The sequence below is a fragment of the Polyodon spathula genome, chromosome 6, assembly GCF_017654505.1.
Source record: "Polyodon spathula isolate WHYD16114869_AA chromosome 6, ASM1765450v1, whole genome shotgun sequence".
Classification (NCBI taxonomy): Eukaryota; Metazoa; Chordata; class Actinopteri; order Acipenseriformes; family Polyodontidae; genus Polyodon; species Polyodon spathula.
This window is the reverse complement of record NC_054539.1, coordinates 69,533,392-69,553,239: the sequence shown is the minus strand read 5'-3', so window position 1 is coordinate 69,553,239 and position 19,848 is coordinate 69,533,392. Positions and strand designations below refer to the sequence as shown.

Sequence of the window (19,848 nt, the reverse complement as noted above, 5' to 3'; positions counted from 1 at the left end):
CTGTAAAATCTGTTTACAAAAAAGAAGAAAATTAATGGGCACTGCAATAAACAAATGAATGTATCTGAAACCAGGAAAGTATTTCCCATGTTTTAACTGTGGACACAAAAATATTTTTGTAAGATGCCAATATGGACGCGTGCAGTGAGACAATGCTAAATATGTTGCAAGCCTACAATCTCATCTGGGTTACCTGAGCACTGCATGTGTAATAAGAAATATTTCTACCCACACATTTTTCTTTTTATGCTTGTAGGGTTTGAAAGATAATAAACAGTTATTACAATACTCTGTACACCAGTCATATATTTACTATATATAATCCACTTGATAAGCATGCAGCTGTGTGTTTATTTAGCGTGCAAAGCTCATAACAAGTCACCACCCCTCTCCCTAAACCCCACTTGTACCTCATGGAATGAATGACTATTAAATGCCTATTAAAATGATCAAATACTCAAATAGTAATTTTTCTCCTGAGAATTCATCCACCTTTTTTGATTCAGACACAATCCTACAATGAGGGTGGCCAGGTAGCAAAAGTATGCAAATGCCTCAGTCAGGAAGCAGGAGTGAAGTCTCTGAGGTTGAGGGTGGGGGTGAACTTTGACTGCTAAGGATGTCTGCTCTTAACACTGATGCCCTGGTGCATTCCTCCTTTGCATGTGTAACTTCACACGTGTTACACTGCTCTTCCATTTTTCAAATCAAATAGATATTAACATTTTCCAATTTTTCTACTTTGATTGTTTTTCCCATTCTATTTTTATTGTCCTAAATGTTACATATACAGTAGCATCATTGTATAAGCATTGCCTATATACTCACAAAAGGAAAATACAGGTGAAATGTATGCCTTTTTTTACAAGCAAGATGAGCTGGTACTACATAACCTTAAGACTATAATAAGTGGAGGTAGGAGAATGTAGGAATTGGGACTGTTCAGCTGCACTGTCAACAAGAACTTATTTGGGTAAAAATACACCATAATACTTCCACTCACCTAAAACGACACACCAGAAAATCTAACTAAAGTGCTTATTAGGGTTGTAAGTGTCCTGTAATTATTACTGGGGTTGTGCACTTATCTTTAAATATGTTCTCTGCAGTTATAGATCACCATCATACCTCTTCCATGACATTTTTCAAATGCAGTAATATTAAGGGAAATATATAAAAGAATGGACCAAGATTGTAAAAAGTACAGCAAAAAAAGTTCTGCAATATTTTCTTATTCTATGATCACTAAAGAGAATGTAAACGTTAAACGCAGAGCATATCAATTTTCCCAAAACATGACTGTGGATTACTCGCACTTACAGAAAAATTAATTACTACAACAATGTATGCAGCCTACATATTTATTTATTTTCTCAAACAATTGTTCAAATACAGCACTTCACTATATACTTTGAGAATACAGAAACATACATCTCTATCAGCCTACAGTATACATAAGTACTGAATGCATGCGACAAATAACAATGTAGTCGTTTTATTCTTCTTTATTTAGAACAACAAGCACATCTAAACATGGTTCAATTACGAGTACCAGTGTCCTTTAACTTGCAATGATCACTTACATTTGAATGCCAACTAATGCCAGTCTGAAGGCCTTTTGTAACTTCTGAAAGTACAGACCCTAAAAATACTTATTTTTTAAAAGAACTCTTAAATTGCAAAGACTCACAGAAACATAATGCTGCGGCATTCTAGTATCAGATGTGTTCACAAATATGGCCATCATTTTTCAATCCTAGTGATTATGCATGGTACTATAACAGATCACAAAATTAATCATATTACATGACAGCTATTTCTAATACAGTGATTCAACTACTGGTATATAATATTTAATGCAATTAATAAACTATTAAATAACTATTTAAAATTACTAGACATGAATAAGCACAACTGATACCTATACACCACTGATAACTTCAAACACTTTTTACTCTCCAATTACACTGCCTGTTTTAAAGAACATAAGTCACTTCCACTACGACTTCACAAACACAACAAAGGATTGAACTGACGTAGGCAAACACTTATCTGAATTACCTCACCGTTTATGGGTTTACTGAAAGGAGGTGTATTGCCAAAGTCATTTATAATAATGTCTAAACCTTCAAGTTGTGTTCACTTAAAAAGCACTTGGACAAATTTGCAATTTGTACATGATCTTTTTGAACTTCTTTCAGTTTAACTGGTTTCAACCATTATTCTTTTCAAATTAAGATTGCAGAATCAATCTTCATAACCAGAAGTTTACATCACATTAATTGTTATGCAAAATTCAGATTGTGTAGGCTTATTTTACATAAATCACCAATGGCACAAAAATACACACACCATATATATTTTTTAAAATCCTCCTCAGCCCTCAGAAAATGACTCATTTAAAGGATGCTTTCCCGCTCCTCTCCGAAGCGGACTGTGTCTGAAGAGGCGACAGTGTGCAGCTCTGGAGAAGCCCCATCCTTGGAGTGACGATTGTATCTTCCAGTCAAGCCGCTCTTGAGATGAACACCCTTCAGGTTTTCATTCTGCACAGCGGTTGGATGAGTGCTGGAACCCGGGTGGATGAGGATTTGAGATACGCTGTTCTCCAAGTGCCTGGAGTCTCGCCTGGTTCCCTCCGACTCATCGAAGGACTGGCCCTGGTTTGGAGTGTTGCTGTTGTTGTTGAGTGTGGTGTTGCTGGCGGTGCGGTTTAGGTTGTAGGCCTTCTGGCTGGGGGGCCAGCTTTCCTCTGGGCTGCTCGCGATCAGGCTGCACTCGGATGGGCTCTTTTTATCTTCGGAGCAAATGGACATGCGAGCAATGGCTGGGTCCTGCAGCCCACTCAGGCTTCGGGGTAATCCCCTCTTTCTCGCCAAGGTGTCCTCGTCCAGCTCAATCAGGTTGGTCTTCTCCAATTGAGAGACATCAGCTTCTTCGTCTTGAAGGGAGTGGTTAGGGGAGCTCTCGTTGGACCTCACCCCAGAATCTGAGGAATCCTTCTTATCCAGCATGGCATCTGACATGTACTCCTTCCCTTTCCCCGAAGGCCTATGATCAGCAGACTCGGAATCGGACCTCTCCTTGCCATCTTTAAGAAGTGGGGTGTTGTCAGATTCCTCATTTCCGGACTCATCCTCATCACTGGTCAGTTTCTGATAACGCAAACCAACCCCCTTGAGTTTCAAATCGGCTCCATGGAATATGTTAATTCTCTCAGATGATGGCTTCTTTCCCAGGAGCTTAGAAGCGCCGTGGTCTGGCTTCTCATCTTCTTCTGTGATGGGATCCAGAGGGGATGTGTCAGCAGTGGAGATGGCTGAAGATGTGTAGTCCACCATGTCAGAGGACTTGCCACTACGCTGGTTGCCATCTCTTTTCATGAACGGCTTCCTGCCATCCTGTTCGCCATCCTTCCCCTTTTCTTCCAGGTTGGAGTGCAGGGAGACCCCTGAGGCACTTTGTATGAATTGGGCAGGGTGGGGCTGAACAGGTTTTTCACCAGTGTTGCCTGTTGCTTCCAGCTGTGCCATCGACGCAATATACTCTTTGTAGGCATCTCTATATTCAGCTTGCTGCTTGTCTGTCAGCTTGCATATCTCATTAGAAGACTCCTGGGAGTTTAGACTTGACATGCTCGGCGTTCTGTGTGTCTGAGAAATGAGAACTTTAGTCTAAATAATATAGAGATAGAGATAGAGATAGATAGACAGAGATACATACACACGATTTACGGCTGTATGAGCATTCACAAAATGCATCCTCATATTACACTCTCTGATGTAATTTATACCGATTGATATTTACCTGTCTATATCATCCCTCACTCTACTGCAACAGGAACCACTATCTCTCCCAAGACTATAAAAATGAATCTTTGTGAACTGTTAATATGTTGATCACTGCCTGACAGCTGCCAATAATGGAAAAAAAAACACTAACAGATACAGTTCCCACATAGTAAACAGTATAAACTATATAAAAAGCTAAACGATGGGAAGGTTTTTTCTATGGTGTTATTTGAACTAACAATCGATACTACATTTTAATTCTGTAATTCCATTGAGTTCAAATTACAGAATAACATATCTCCCATCATTAATTTATTGTTTCATACAGTTTACACTGTAGGTATATGTCTACTGTACATGCATTTGACCTCACACTACCACTACTGTAACAAACCTCTTACTAAAAATGGCTGATAAGTTAGTGCTTAACTCCCTTTTTGCATTGTTAAAATCTTGCAGCATTTCTGTTTATCTAACATCTAAATGGCTAAAGTTTTGTGCTTGATTTTCTTGCAGGCAAAATCAAAAAGTGTTAAATCATTGTAATGTAATGTGGTAGTTTCTGCATCATAAAAAGGCTATATTAGCATTAAATTATCTATACAAACCGGCCAACTTGGGTTGCTGTGACGTACTGGTTCATCCAGGCCAACAGTACTTAGCTCCTCGAAGCTGAAGTTGAGGCTGTACGTCATTGTGCCGTCTGGGTTAACAGCATTTTCAGCTGGAGGCCCTTGCCGACGGACTGGTTCACTGTGTCCAATCACACTGCTTCCCTGCTCACTAACTGCTCTGGAATCCTCATGGATAGCCTGGTTTTCAAGATGGCGCAATTCCATCACCTAGATGAAAATGAAAAGAAGAAGTGTAGACTATTAGTAAAAGGGCTGTATTAAACAACATCCATTGCACTAAAGAGGAAAACACCAGCACTGTTTGTCACAAAGTCGAACGAAACCTGCTGAATGTTATGGTAAAACACTGAATTGCATACCGCTTTGTAGTTTTCCATATACTTAATGCAAAACCAACAAATTAAAACATTTCTAAATCTAACATTAAATACTGTACTGCTATTATAGCTTCCAGTAAACCTTTGCAAAATATTTTTCTAATTTGTTTGATTACATGATGTTGAATAAAATATCTTAATTATGTTTAGATTTTTGTTTTTAAATGAATGTCTCAATTCTAAAATTCTAGGTGATGCAAAGCTTTTGGCCACAGCTGTACATAATGAGAGTAGCATGATCAGAGCAGCTAAGAGTTTATGAACAGACGCTGCCTGTCAATGCCTGTTCCTGATTCAGCAGGGTGTGTGAGAACAACCAGTGTGGGGTACTCCACCCCTTGGGGGTAGCTGCCCTATCCTAGCTAAGATGATGACAGAAAAGTTGAGATATCGTAACCTCTACAGATCAAGTTCTAAAAAAAGGAAATCAAGCTTACCGTGCCTCTGAAAAGCTGCCAGTCTCCAAAGTTCATGCTCATCTCTTTCTTAAGTTCATCTAAATTACACTGAGACAGTACTCGACCATTCACGTTCGCCTGTTTCATTAGAAAATATGAGACATTCAGATTATTGTAATTTCTTTCAGGATTGGAATCAAAATAACTCTGCAAAATGGTCTTAATTTCTACCACTGGACAGTAATCCTTATTCAGAATGAATTAATATGAAATGCTAAATACTGAATGACTAACGCCCCCCCCCCCCCCCCCCCCCCGAGTTTTAATTTTTTAAAACCTTTTTCGGGAATTTATCAGTGCTTTTTTATATTAAAAAAAAAAGTGAAAATATATAAGAGTTTTATCTTTCAAACTGTTTATATAAAATAAAATGATAAAATTGTTCTAGCAAAAAATGACAAAAGAATTATACATCCTTTCTGCATGGGAACAATAATCCTTTACCTTCTTAATTATAGTAGTGTACTGCGGCAGCATACTCTGGTCAATGCCTTCGATCAGTTTTAATCGCTCACAAACAGCATCCACATTCATGGAACTGAGCAGCACCATTGGAGCCCCAGACACAACAGAAGCTGCACCCTGTATGTACATAACACATGAAAACATTTCATGAGTTACCTAATTCTGCCATTTAAAATGCAGTCACCTATAAACCTGCTTCCTCCAGATTTCTCTTCTTCCAATATTGTATCTATTCCAAAACTGAAGTCTGAATCCCAGTTAAGAAGCTTATACCCAAGATGGCAAAACCCAGACCAGTATTTTATAATGCTTCCCTACAGTGTGGTCTAAAAAACCTGTCTGTAATGATCGTAACGACTCACAGATGGGTAAAAAAAAGTGCACTGCACACAGCCTTATTGTCTGTATCAAACAAATATTTGAACTTGGATCTTGGCTTTTCCAAAAAGCGGTTTAATATAAGCATCAAATTCTAGGCCTGTAGAACTGGGAGTTAATTATAAGGGTTACAGACTTCAGATGATGTAATCTGCTCAGTATTTTGTGTTTGCAATGAAATAATGTTTCATATGAAACATTAATCCTTAAGTACAGCAAGCAAGCATCATCGTTTGCATAGTGAAGATCAGCGAATATAAAAATCAAGCATATCACTGAGAATAATTTTACATAAACAGGCATACGAAGAATTCAGGGTAAATAAAACTTATCAGAAATGTTAGCGAGTATTTTCTACTTTAAAAAAAGGTCAAAAGGTGCACAATTTAAATTATTAAATATACCAGTATGTCAGAAGAAAAATATTTTGAATAATAATCCAATAAATCATGTCTATGGTAAAAAATAAAAAAATAAACTAAAAAATAAATCAGAAAATTAATGACTTTTTTCTACGTATAGTAATTTTTTTCTAATGTATAGTAATTTGATTCAAGGTGTACCTGAAATCCATTCTTATGTTTTTGTCAACAAAAGCAAAGCGTCTCCATGGGCATAATTGTACCACAACAACTATCAAACTTGTTATTAAAAAAACCTGAGATGTCTAACAGTGAAACACGGCCAGGGAACGGCTGAGCAACTTCCTGCTAAAGTAGGTGCGGTAGAGGGTGTGGGGGCATTTGATTGACAGTAGAATTTAAATAATATTCTAGTTAGTATTTCATTCCCAGTCATGGTACATTTCTTTTAACGGCAATCAAAACTTCAGCCTTCTAACTCAAGTTTCTAACAAAGCATGCAAAGCAAAGGATTGAAACACATCAGTAGTTTTTGTTGTGCAGCAGAATGAGGTATGTATTAGCTGTTGCATTAATCAAGTCCAAAGGATTCAGTACCTGTTTTGGTTTGAAATACTCAGATTTAAACTGCTTAGAAAACAAGAGAGAGAAAAAGTAACATTTAGTGGCATGCATTAGTATTCAAAATTGTGGAGGAAAAAGAATAACATCCTTCTGGTTCAATGCAGTACAGTATGTTGCACAAATTAAAGATAACTCAGCAATCTTATTTCTCATTTCTTACCAGCTCCGATTACCTCTTTTAGCCATACATTCTTGCCTGGAAAATATCCTGGCAATTTTTTACTTTTGACAACAAAATCAGTAAAATCACTGCCTTAGCTAATCATTGGTATGCAAATCCAACACTGTACTAAAACAGTTAACCAATTGTTAGTAAGCATTTGTTACAAACACCACAAAACATACCTTAATATAAATAATATATAACAAGAGTTCAATTTATGAAAGAAGGACATTTCTAGGTGATGATGTACCAAGGTATGAACAGGTCAAAAGAGGTAGGTAAGAAACAGAAAAAAAATTACTAGGTAGAAGTAATCCTTTTAAAAAGGTCGTCCCAGCCTGGAAACAGAACATTTTATAGAAGGAAAGAAAAGAAAGAAAGTTATTCAATAGCACAGCATAATTGTTTTAACATCTACACATTTAAACTACTTATGTAAATTACAAATAATCCAGTAGGTCCTTTTCTAAGCGTATATATTGTGATGGCGGGTATGTCTCGGACAGGAACTTAACAGCTTTAGGATGAGGGATAATGCACCATCTTTGGAAAGGACAAAGCGAAGCCAGAGGCCTGATTATTAGCGTGAGTTAATATGGAAATTGGTAAATGCAGATCAGCTGTGACTGATCAGGTGGTAAGAATAAAAAGGCCAAAGTTGGTTTGTTTTGTGATGGGTTTGTGAAGAAGCTTTGCTTGTCCCTTACTAGGTAGGAAGTTTGGTGGATCGATTGGTCTAAACAAATGTAGTTTAGGACTCCTTGGTAGAGTTAGCTTTATTTTGCTGGTTTGGTTTTTGGTGTTATTGTAAATAGTAAGAGTGCAAAAGCGCTTCAACTGCAAGTTTCTGTGTCTGGGTCCTGTTTAAAGGGTGCAGACCAGCCTTGGCAGGGACGTTACACCAAAAAAAAAAAAAAAAAAAAAAAAAAAAAAATGATAGATATATATATATATATATATATATATATATATATATATATATATATATATACACACACACACACACACACACACACACACACACATACACACACACACCCCGAGAAACTGGGCTATTCACAGATTGAGCAGACGTTTCACGGATTGTCCTGTCAAAGTCGGACATGAATCACAAAATCTTTCATTTTATGTTTTCAGGGGACAGGGGCAGAGCTACGATTGAAGAGCTTGTTTGACTTGCCTACCTGAGCTGCGTCAGTCACTCACTCAGGAAGTCCTGTTTCGGAAAACAGGCATATATTAAAAAATGTATTTAAATATTTTTATTGACGACACGACTGTATAAAATATTTAATGAGATATAACACTAATTTTAAGCAAATTATTAAAAATCTAGATACAGTATGCATTACATACTTCCACTTCAGTCACTCCGCTGAGTACACTCTCCAACTCTTCTTAGATCGCTTGTCATAAACACTGTCAAAACGCGAATCAGCTAATCATTCATGTCCCAACCAGTAACTGCATCTATCTCTCTGACTGGACAGTTTAATACAACAGTTATTATTACTGATTGTTAGCATGTTATTAATAATACTGTCCTTTTTATACGCAGTGTCAAAGGGGTTTCTCATGTTAATTTTTGTTCCGATGTTCCTTGTTCTGAAGGTCTGCCTGTCACTCAGTAATGAAAGAACAGAGGAAGTGATTCGGACTAGAAGCAGTGGGCAGACCGTGGTTTGCCCTGGAAAAGCCTGAAATATATTATTTTAATTATTATTTCAAGCTTTGCCTGTAACATGTACATATACATATTATATATAGGCACAGTTGTCTTTGTCCATCAAATCAACAGTACGAAGGTCACTCTTGAAATCAGGACTTAAAAGGATGCGTTGCAGTAAGAGTACCTTTGTTAAGAAAGGGGAACAATACTAAAAGGCTAAAATATGCACAAGAGCATAGAAATTGGACTATGGAACAATGGCCAAAGGTGCTTTATGTATTGGACAACGACACCTGTGCCTTCTGCCAGTTCTGTTGTCAATTCAACGCTTGTCTTCTTTCTGTTCCTTAAGGATATTATCTTTAAGTATTGCTTATCCTTGTTAGACAGCTTTTTGGGTCTTCCAGTCCTGGGTTTGTCAATTTCAGATGATGTTTCTTTGTACTTGTTGATTCTGCTTCGGACACCACACCTTGAAAATCAAGTGATGCGAGCTATTTCACCGAATGTTTTCCCTTCTTTATGCAAGTCATGCTTGTGGTAACAGTAGAAAACACTAGTGGAGGCTTTGAGTAAATTGTTGATGCTCATAACACAGAGCAGAAAAATACAACATGTTGAAGACTTTTGCACAGCAGTGTACATATATATATATATATATATATATATATATATATATATATATATATATATATATATATATATATATATATATATATATAGTTTGGCCCATTTCAACACATTCTATAGCATGTAACACACAGTAAAGGCGGGGCCAGATATACCTGTGCACTTCCCAGAATTAAAGTCGTCCTAAGTTGCCAAGAGGTATTGTGGAGCAGACTACATTACAAACTAACTCTTCAAAACACACAATGACAGGGATACATAAACAAGCACAAAACTATTCTTGTGTGCACACCAATTGCAGCTGCAAAAAAGTTTTCATTAAGTGCTTTTAGAAGAAACATTTACAAGTAACAATATCAGGTGAACTGTAGAGAAGTCCTAAAGTACAAATCTAACCTATTATCATAGCTATAAGGGACAGATACAGTAACTGGCCACATAAGGAAAATAATAAACATTAAAAACACAGCATGCAAAACTACAGATAATACCATGCTTCTAGTATTGTTATACTAACTGGTTAAATCTAAAGTAATTATTTGCATCCCACTAGTGCAAAATGTAAAGATTTAATTTTGTGAACCACAGCACATACAGGAGAACAACATTTTGGACTCAATGCAAACATTAGTCTACGTCTACTTTTCACAAATCGACCGTTGACTTGTTAGTTTTGCACTGGTGAACTGGTTAATTCTGGCCAAAGTTTGATATAGAAATGGGATGCTAGAGCTTCACACCGTTACCATTGAGGGGACTGTGGGGGAGGGAAGCCCCTCGTTGGCATCCTCCTTGATAACATCCTGATAAGAACAAAAGGGGCAGGGCTTGGGTACAAAATAAAAGCAAAACAATGGAATACCGGTCTTATCAAAAAGTGCCAAATAGAGACAGACCACAGTACAGTACAAAGAAAATTAAAAAGTGCAAACACATAGTGAACATGGAGCTGAAAATAAAAAAGCACAGTCTCTGGTTGAACCTACATCACCGGCCACGGTATGTCTGGATAATCTTAAAAAAGTGTTAATGAACAGGCTGTAGCAATGCAACAAAACACATTCATTACAATCTGCTGATTTGTGATATTTTATTCACATATAGTTGGTTATAAAATCAGAGCTCAGCAGTGATTTATGTATTGGGTTATGCGTCCCGTCTGACTGTGAAAACGGCATGTGAACGTCACAGCACCTGCTGTTTAAATCAACACTGGGCTTGGATGGGATATAATAAAAAAACCTGTTCAACAACAACTCTGCTCCTTTAGTTAGTCCGCATATTTCACTGCCTGTCTAGTCTGTGTTCGGTATCATAAGTCGTACTCAAATTTTGTTGACAGGATGAAATATTCTTATGCATGCCACCTGTACATTTGCATATCCTAAATTTGAAAATGGAGCGCAAGAGGAAAACACTTAATGAGTATTGTGCACATTCCCCTGGCAGAAGTCTGAAGTCTCAGCGGCAGGACGAAGCGGACCCTTCAGCCCTGCTTCCAGTGTCTCCGAGTTCAGCTGTGCTAAAGCAGGGAGGGCTGCAGCTCAAAATATCTAATGTTTTGTTCTGTGCATATTATTTTTACTCGTAAATTTATGCTATAAACGTCTGTGTAATACACTTGTATATGCTGCGTTTTCTACGGTTTATTTGTTTGAGACCATTTTTTTATTTGTGTAGGACCTTTATCTTTACAAGGTATAGCTCCGCTGTGAATAAACTTTATTTCAATTAGAATGTTGGTAACCACGGTTTTGTTGCACGTTGAATGTGATAAATGGGTTTTGCTAAATGAGATGTTGTTTGCTGGAGTTGTTTTGTATTTTTTTTTTAAAGCATAAAGGTCGATTTCACACATTCTCTGCATGAATTGAAAAATAAAGATAGAAAAAAAAACCCAGTAAATTCTTCCTAAAATAAACGTCGATATTAATCGTCAATTTGGCAAAAAAATTTAAAATGGAATAGTAGCAAGCCTATTTATACGCAATGTTATAAAAAAAATGAAGATACAACAAAATACAAAAATGCAGCCCTTTGCAATACATAAATAAATAATGAAGCCCTTTGCAAAGCACAGAGATTTTTGTTCATCTTTTTACACTTTTGTTATGTTCATGTTTGGTGATCAGACAGCTGATTGCTTTAAGCTTAAGACTTTTCTGTCGCTTAGCTATAAGATGCAATACACTGCACACTAGCCTTTTGTATCTATCATGGGTACCTAACAAAGACAAAAAAAGTCACGTTTGTGTACCCCTGTGTGTTAAATAAGCATAGCTGGGAATCCCTTGTCAGTGGCTTTATATGACTGCAGGCTATTGACACCACCAGGCTTGAGCATCCACCTACTTTGAGTAAAATCTCTTAAAACCTAATTTATTGAGGAATATTGTTTTAAAAGAACGAAAACATGACTGTGGAATTAAGATTCAGGTATTTATTATGATTATTATTATTATTATTATTATTATTATTATTAGTAGTAGTAGTAGTAGTAGTAGCAGTAAAGTGGGCGAACAGAGCCTGAGTGTGATCAGGCTAATCCCCTATGAGAAGCACAGTGTGTGCTTATCATCAATTCTGCAGTTTTGAAATCAATGTAAGATTATAATCAATTGCATGCATATATATATATATATATATATATATATATATATATGTATTTTAATAAAACATTTTGTCTGCTATAAATATATGTGTTTATTTAAGTGTGTTTGTATCTTTATGTTTAGCAGAGCTCTAAAGACGCTTGTGGCAGAGCACAGCTCTGCTCTTTAGAAATTGGCAGGGATGGGGTTAAATTCCCCTACCTGCCTTGGTTCATTGTGTTCAGGTGGCTGGGGTTGATTAGATGATTAGTTTAATTAACGATCAATCAGCGCCCAGCCACCTGACATAAAAGGAGGCCTCTGCTTTTCATTTAGGAGGAGGGAGCTGAGGAAGCAGGTTGGGTTTTTTTTTGGTTGTTTGGAACGTTTGAATCCAGTGAAGGCATTGCCCAGCCTGGAAATTGTTTTTTTTGTAAGTTTTGCTTTTTGTCTTTCTTTTTGTGTTTAAATTGCTTTGTTTTGGCCCTTGTGCCCTTTTTTTGTGTATTTATAATAAAATAATTATTTTTTTGAACTACAGACTGTCTCTGGGCCTCAATCCACTCGCCAGCCTGCCACATGTGGTGTCAGAAGTGTGATAGCGCCACCTAGAGGCTCAGAGCAGTATTTTTGTTTTGTTTTGTGGAATTTTTAAAAAAAAAAACACCAACCTGCTTCCTCAGCTCACTCCTCCTAAATGAAAAGCAGAGGCCTCCTTTTATGTCAGGTGGCTGGGCACTGATTGATCGTTAATTAAACTAATCATCTAATCAACCCCAGCCACCTGAACACAATGAACCAAGGCAGGTAGGGGAATTTAACCCCATCCCTGCCAATTTCTAAAGAGCAGAGCTGTGCTCTGCCACAAGCGCTACAAAATCATAAAAGCCAACAAAACCTGTACAGTATTATTAATACTATTACTACAAGAATGTTATTTAATGGGAAATGTGAACATTTTGATATCATTAACCTAAAGTGCTGCTACTTAGTTCGGTTCGTAGACTACAAGGATCAGAATTGCTGAGGCTACGGTTCTATACATAATGTAGGCTATGTGTAGAACAGGTTTATAATAAACACATAAGCAGTGAAAAAAATGTTTAGTAAATCCAAGGGGAGTACACAGCACTTTCTTATGGAATGTTTTATTATTATTATTATTATTATTATTATTATTATTATTATTGTGTCATGCTTATTACACTTATCTGTTATTATTTTTCGTGCATTTGTGTTTTGTTTTTTTCCTTTGGTGGCCAAATAAGGCAGGCTGCACTGTCAGTGTTTTAAGACAACCTAGAAACTTGGTGGAAACCAAATTTAAGAAAGCTGTATGATATCAGTAAGTCACGCAAGGGCAGACTGGAACTAAACACACACTGAACTATACCCTCCTGTATTTTAATACTAATTAGGTCAACTCAGTTTGGAACGAGAATTTCTCAGGCTAAAAGAAAACTACATGGAAACACACAGTACCTGAAAGTACTACCAAAATAGTGTGAGAAAAAGTTGAGACTTTCCCTGTCAAATGAAAATCACTAGTCAACACTTATTTATGATCAAGGATATGAGAAAAAAAAGGGACAACAATTGTGATTAATTTGAAATGGAATATTTAAAATGCAATATGCAGTAAAGGTAATGAACATGTTCTGTTAAAAACTCTAGAGCCTGTTCCAAACACTTAGTCTATAGTTTTGCAGGTTTTTATAACTAATCACTTGACATGTTAGTAGGATCATGTTTTCACTTTAGAAAATGATCATCCACCAAACAGATGACTTAATTAGAACTATAAATGGACTATAAATTACTTAAAGCACAACAAAAAATAACCTGTCTTGTTTCACATTAACATTGTGCATCTTTAAGATATCACTAATTGGAAAGCTATCAATTTTCTATACTACCATTAATTTCTGATCACTAATAAAACTAGGTCAGCTAACGTGTTATGTTAGTTTTGCTAATTTTATCATTAACAATACTTACTAGTCCATTGCTCTGATCCCTGGGATACACCGTTTTAACTGATGGACGTGACAAAGGATGATGGGAATTGCCAAAGTATTGCCTTGGCAGATAAGAAACATGATGGGGAAAATAAGGCTATGGAAAGGGAACATATGGAAAAAAGCAAACAATTTAAGAAATCAAAATACACAATGAGGTTCCAAACATAAATGTGTAACAGGAATAAATGTCTGACCCAGTCAGAAAAAGAATGTGTTGCGTGCATCATGTAAACTTTTTATCACCACGTGTAAAACATTCCCTTTGTCAGCTTGTATATGAAATGATCTTCCTTGTTTTGCCCCAATTGTTCTGTCTGATAAATATAAATATGTTCTTATTATATTGTTCACAGCCTTTGACTTGTCATTTACAATTTTAGATGACTGTATTATACATGTGTGCTTGTTATTAATACTTTCAAACAGCTGTTAATTGCACATGAATAAGTACTGTGTTACTACGTATACGCATGGATTTTATTAAATAAATCTTAGTTTTTCTTTGTTTTTTTTTGTTTTTTTTAATACATTTTGGAGAATAACCCTGTCTCTAGACTATAACACAAATATGGTGCAATCAGTTTACGCATCAAACAAAGCATGGCTGCTGTTGAATAATTTTGCTAATTTGTGCTCTGCCTACCAGACATTATTATTGTACAACCTGCATCAGGAAATTGACCTTAGTTACCTGCTGTTTTTTTTTAGTTTTTTTATCTATAATTATATAACAAACCCTCAAATGAGGTTATATTAAAAGTATTCGTTAAATGAGGAAGTGTGTCTTTCAAAGAGAGGTGGCACTTACCCTGTTGTAGAAGGGATGCTGTGGCCCGGTCATGCCACTATAGTAACTGCTGTGTGGCTGTGGAGACATGACTCCAGCAGGGTTGAAGTGGCCGTTGAAGGATGTGGTGGGTGAGCAGGCAGAAGATGGCTGGCTGAACACAGAAGCAGCCCGGGGAGGGGCATCCTGCAAGGGCATTGTGGGATAGGCAATTCCTCCAATATTTATCTGCTCCCTCACAGCACGGACATCTAGGAATTGGTGAGAAGCTCCTTAGACATATAAAATGGCTGCTCTGTTGGTAATTCTGCATCGGAAGTCTGAGTCAGACTTTAAATAAAATAAATAATCCAGCACTACAGCAAAAGGTTTTGAAAATATATTATTACAGTGCAGGCCTGGCCCATTTTTGGTTCTTATATTCAACAAGATGGTATGGCTGCATGCATATACCAACTATTGCTCCATCACAATATATTCAGTAGTCCTATAAATAAAGTTTAATATTACTGAACAAGAATTGCTAATTTACAGTCCTAGCTTCATACAAGAAATGCCTGTTACCTCCATATTTATATAAAAAAAAACACACACATGAATTCTTACCACTTTGTTTTCCTTTGTATTTTACTTTATTGAAGCATGTGAATCTGCTCACCTGCAATGATCTCTCGCAGTTTGGGATCCAGGTTGACAGTACATGGTAAAAAGGTTTTTATGTCCCGAACTGTAAGAACCGGCATCCTTGAAGCCAGAAACACTTCGAAGCTGCGGATGTCACCATCAATTTCAAGCAAAGGCTCCACATCTTTAGTGGTTGGAATATTCTTTGATATTCTGAGGGAAAGAATGAACAGTGAGGATACAAGTTCTAAAGAAAATAAATAACTGGGAAACAGAGTATTAATCAACAGCAGGTTAAGGTACAAACAAACTAGAGCACGCTGGTTTTGGAGTCTTTTAAATCATGGAATGTTTAAGGACCGAACGATCATGCCAAAAGGTTGGCTCCAAGGTTTCTTGTTTAAACCTGATTTACCGTTCCTTTCACTTTTTTGGTTTTCAATATCAAGGCTCAATGCCTCTTTAAATGGTTTATGTAGACAAGTGTTGTAAAATCATATTATATGTTGTGTTTGCAGGCCGGCTAGGTAAATAACACAGATCAGTAGAATGTACATGGTTAGACTATAAAAGACATATTTCCAATTTCTAGACGGCACCTGTGTTTCAACTTCAGTGATCATTTTTTCAAGGATTTTATTTTTTTTGTGTTTGTTTTAAACTGCACACTGTATCTAAAATCATGGCAATGTAAATGAAGTGCGCCTTTTGTGTCTGCTGACAATCGAGGTTCCTTTTGTCTCTTTGTGCAAGCAGCTTCTTGCAGGCTTATTACTGTACTCTATATACAGTTCATTAATACACTCATTAGTGAGGAGTTGGGGAGATCTGAATTGATTTGTTAAAGTAGTGCCCTCAATCAAATCCAAATTAACCTGAGACGTTTCCTTCAGAGCACTTAGGAAAGGTTTTGTGAAAAAATATGTCAATTACTTATGTATGCGTGTAGAGAAAAACACACACACTGTTAACCAAATAATTTAATCAACAGATAAATCAACTACAAAATACAAATCCACAGTATTGATCATTGGCCATCATTTTCAAGTGTTTAGTCTAGGCTTTAAGGCATTCTGGTGATGGTTTGTAGTTGATTGTATTTTCTTTCACACAGGTGCATAAAGCGCCCTCGTTTTGTTTTTCAGATTTCCTTTGTTCCTTGGCAACAGCACCTAATCACATGTTGTATTTCCACTTAAGACTGCCACTGTACATTATTCTATTATCACTTGCAATTCTTCCTTTGTTTATCTATTCAGCATCACACTCGCTGCAGGGAATTTAGTGCTTGTATTTCTCAGTGATATTTATAGACGTTTTGTTTCCTTTGTTTAAGTCCTGTGATTTTTCTTTTTTTTTTTAGACTGATATTTCTGGAATCACCAACTTAAAGCAGTAGTACCTTTTTGAGGTCTACTATTTAAATAATTAAAAAAATAAAAAATAGAAAAAAAAAAAAAAAAAAAAACTACAAAAATTATGACCACAAAAACTGGTCCATCTCTCTCTCATGTGACAGACTGTTCCTCTTAATCATTGCAAAACCCAGACCTTAGTTCCACACATTGAAATATACATATCAATCTGTCAGTATAGCACTGGAAACAACCTATACAGACACTAATATATATATATATATATATAGACACACACAGTGCCTTGCAAAAGTACTCAGACCCCTGACCAATTCTTCCATATTACCGAATTACAAATGGTACATTGAAATTTCGTTCTGTTCGATATTTTATTTTAAAACACTTAAATTCAAAATCAATTATTGTAAGGTTGACACTGGTTTTATGTTGGGAAATATTTAAGAAAAATAAAAAACTGTAATATCTTGCTTGCATAAGTATTCAACCCCCACACATTAATATTTGGTAGAGCCACCTTTCGCTGCAATAACAGCTCTTCCCGTTTTTGATGAAACTGGCTGCCAGCGCCCCAGGTTGAAATTTGCAGTTAACTGATCTGCAGTTGCTCGCCTGTTTTGCCTTGCACTTCAAATTAATGCACGGATATCACAATCCTGGAGTATGCGCTTCCGTCCACTGTTGCCCTTTGCTGATGATGTCTTTCCCTCGGAGTTCCATGCCGACATCACCTTAGACACCGTCGCTCATGAAACATCAGCAAGTTGAGCTGTCTTGGTTACTGAAGCTCCTACCAAATGCGCCCCAACAATCACCCCTCTTTCAAAGTCACTGAGGTTTCCTCTTGCAGCCATGCTAACCATAATTATAGGCAACCAGGCCTGTCCAGTATTTTTATACATAACCCTAAGCATGCTGGGATGTTATTTGCTTAATTAACGCATGAGCCACACCTGTGTGGAAGCCCTTGATTCCAATATACTTGGTGTTCCTCATTTACTCAGGTGTTTCTATTTCTTTGTCCACTACCTGTGTAGCCGACAATATGCGTGATCCTGGTATATTCGAAGGTATGCGCCAAGCACAAAACCAGGTTTGTGACGAGCAGAATAAGGAATATAAAAGGACTGTGTTAACACTGCGCACACTACCATTCCAGCACTGACTACAAACAGGCAACAATGGAAAATGTGGGTAGCATGCAGCGCGTCCGTCAATATGTGGATGAGAATGATGCAAGGCACATCCAGCAACAGCAACCCTGACATAGGCGAAGATCTGCTGAAAGGGTGCACTGGTCTTGGCACACATATGAGGAGCTCAGCAATGAGCAAGTCGTGTCCAGGTATCGTCTCATGCAGCATGTGACATAGATGACCGACTTTGTCTGAGCAATTGGTAGTGTCTGTCTGTATGTGTATCCTAGGTACCAGGACCTTCCAGAAGGTAGCAGGTGATACAGCGGGGATCACCCAGTCAGCTGTGTCACACCACCTTGACCGGGTCATAACTGCGTTGCTGCAACGTGCTGACGAACATATTAAATTCCCTAGTACCAGAGCAAACAGGGAGAAGATAATGCAGGGTTTTATGAGGTCACGCACCTGCCGCGAGTGGTAGGTGCAATTGACTGCACTCATATTGCTATCCGGGCATCTGCAGGGTTGGAAGCAGCAGTCTTTATGAACCGCAAGGGCTACTACTCCCTCAATATGCAGGTTGTCTTTGATGCTACAGGTTGCATTATCAATGTCCTGGCACAGTACCTTGGGGGGGGGGGGGGGGGGGGGGGGTTGTGGGGGGTTGCTCACGATGCATACATATGGCATCAGTACAAACTTTGCAGTGCATTTGAGTCTGGACACATCCTGAATGCATTTCTCATTGGTAAGTAGGCTACACTGCTCTATTTTGATCATCAGCCACTGCATTTACATGCAGGTAGGATTGCAGTTGTATCTGGAATAGTGGGAAATTTGAATAGCTATTCCATGCCATGTAAACAGGGTATTTTCCGAATGAATACGCCCGTATACTGAATACCAGTATTCTGAAAACGTGATACCGAATACCAACTTAGTATTAAGATACTATCGGAATACTAGCCCTTCTAGACACCTGGGGCAAAGTGCCCGCCCCTGTGTGTATTTTGTGTTGTATGTTGTGTGTTAATGTTGGTGTATAGTCATTGGTACACGGGATATAAACGGGTCTGTGTAACACTAGTGTTTAGAATATATATTTGTATTTAGGCACGAGGATTGCACAGCACTTCACGTGCAAGTAAAAAGTAATAACATATGAGTACGGGGAAGTGCACTTTATTAATTCACGTGCAGTTGTACCGCGACTCCAACTGAATGATTGATTAGCAATCTAGTCTTGGTACAGCTGCATAAAAGCTGCATGTTGTCACTTACTCGGGGTTGTGTGTTCGATACCGTGGCGACACCAATGACAGCAGCTTGTCGGGGTAATGCCATTACTAATGGTGACTGTCCATTATTCTGCATTCTTGCTTGGCTGTTGTGTGCAGTTGCTATATTGATAGTGAATGCGCAGACGGTTTTGCGAGGCACAAACAGATTTGCGAATTGCTCAAAAAACTTCTATATTCCAATGTCTCACAACTGCTTTGTGCCATTTTAGAATATCTCTCATTTTGTGCCAAAGCACTATTTTTTTGGGAGGCACAAATTTAGTGAGGGGATTGCGTGAAGATCGGGCCGGCCCTATGACTAATTATACGTATGGTTATACTTTACAATGAAACGATCACTATCAATGTCTTGTTTATATCTTTTATGCAACCATCCCAAACGAATAGGCCCCTATATCTTTTTTTATACTTGCCAAATTTCAAAGAAACACCCCAAATATTAGTTATTATTATTATTATT

General features: G+C 37.4%; 1 protein-coding gene across 18 annotated transcripts in view; it reads right to left on the bottom strand.

Moving 5' to 3' along the window:
* Positions 1–1,345: 1,345 nt before the first annotated feature.
* LOC121317545 (kinase D-interacting substrate of 220 kDa B-like) overlaps positions 1,346–19,848 on the bottom strand; it is a 56,361-nt gene continuing 37,858 nt past the window's right edge. For 3 of the 18 annotated variants that reach the window (XM_041253587.1, XM_041253588.1, XM_041253603.1), the window contains exons 23-31: positions 15,610–15,788; positions 14,973–15,202; positions 14,142–14,258; positions 10,299–10,379; positions 7,064–7,096; positions 5,706–5,843; positions 5,241–5,339; positions 4,400–4,633; positions 1,346–3,674 (exon numbers count right to left, since the gene is read on the bottom strand). In XM_041253587.1, the coding sequence (XP_041109521.1) occupies positions 2,400–3,674; positions 4,400–4,633; positions 5,241–5,339; positions 5,706–5,843; positions 7,064–7,096; positions 10,299–10,379; positions 14,142–14,258; positions 14,973–15,202; positions 15,610–15,788 (2,386 nt within the window). In that variant the 3' untranslated portion in view covers positions 1,346–2,399. The remainder of the gene's footprint in view (positions 3,675–4,399; positions 4,634–5,240; positions 5,340–5,705; positions 5,844–7,063; positions 7,097–10,298; positions 10,380–14,141; positions 14,259–14,972; positions 15,203–15,609; positions 15,789–19,848) is intronic. The other 15 variants (XM_041253592.1, XM_041253604.1, XM_041253593.1 and 12 more) reach the window with 12 other exon arrangements.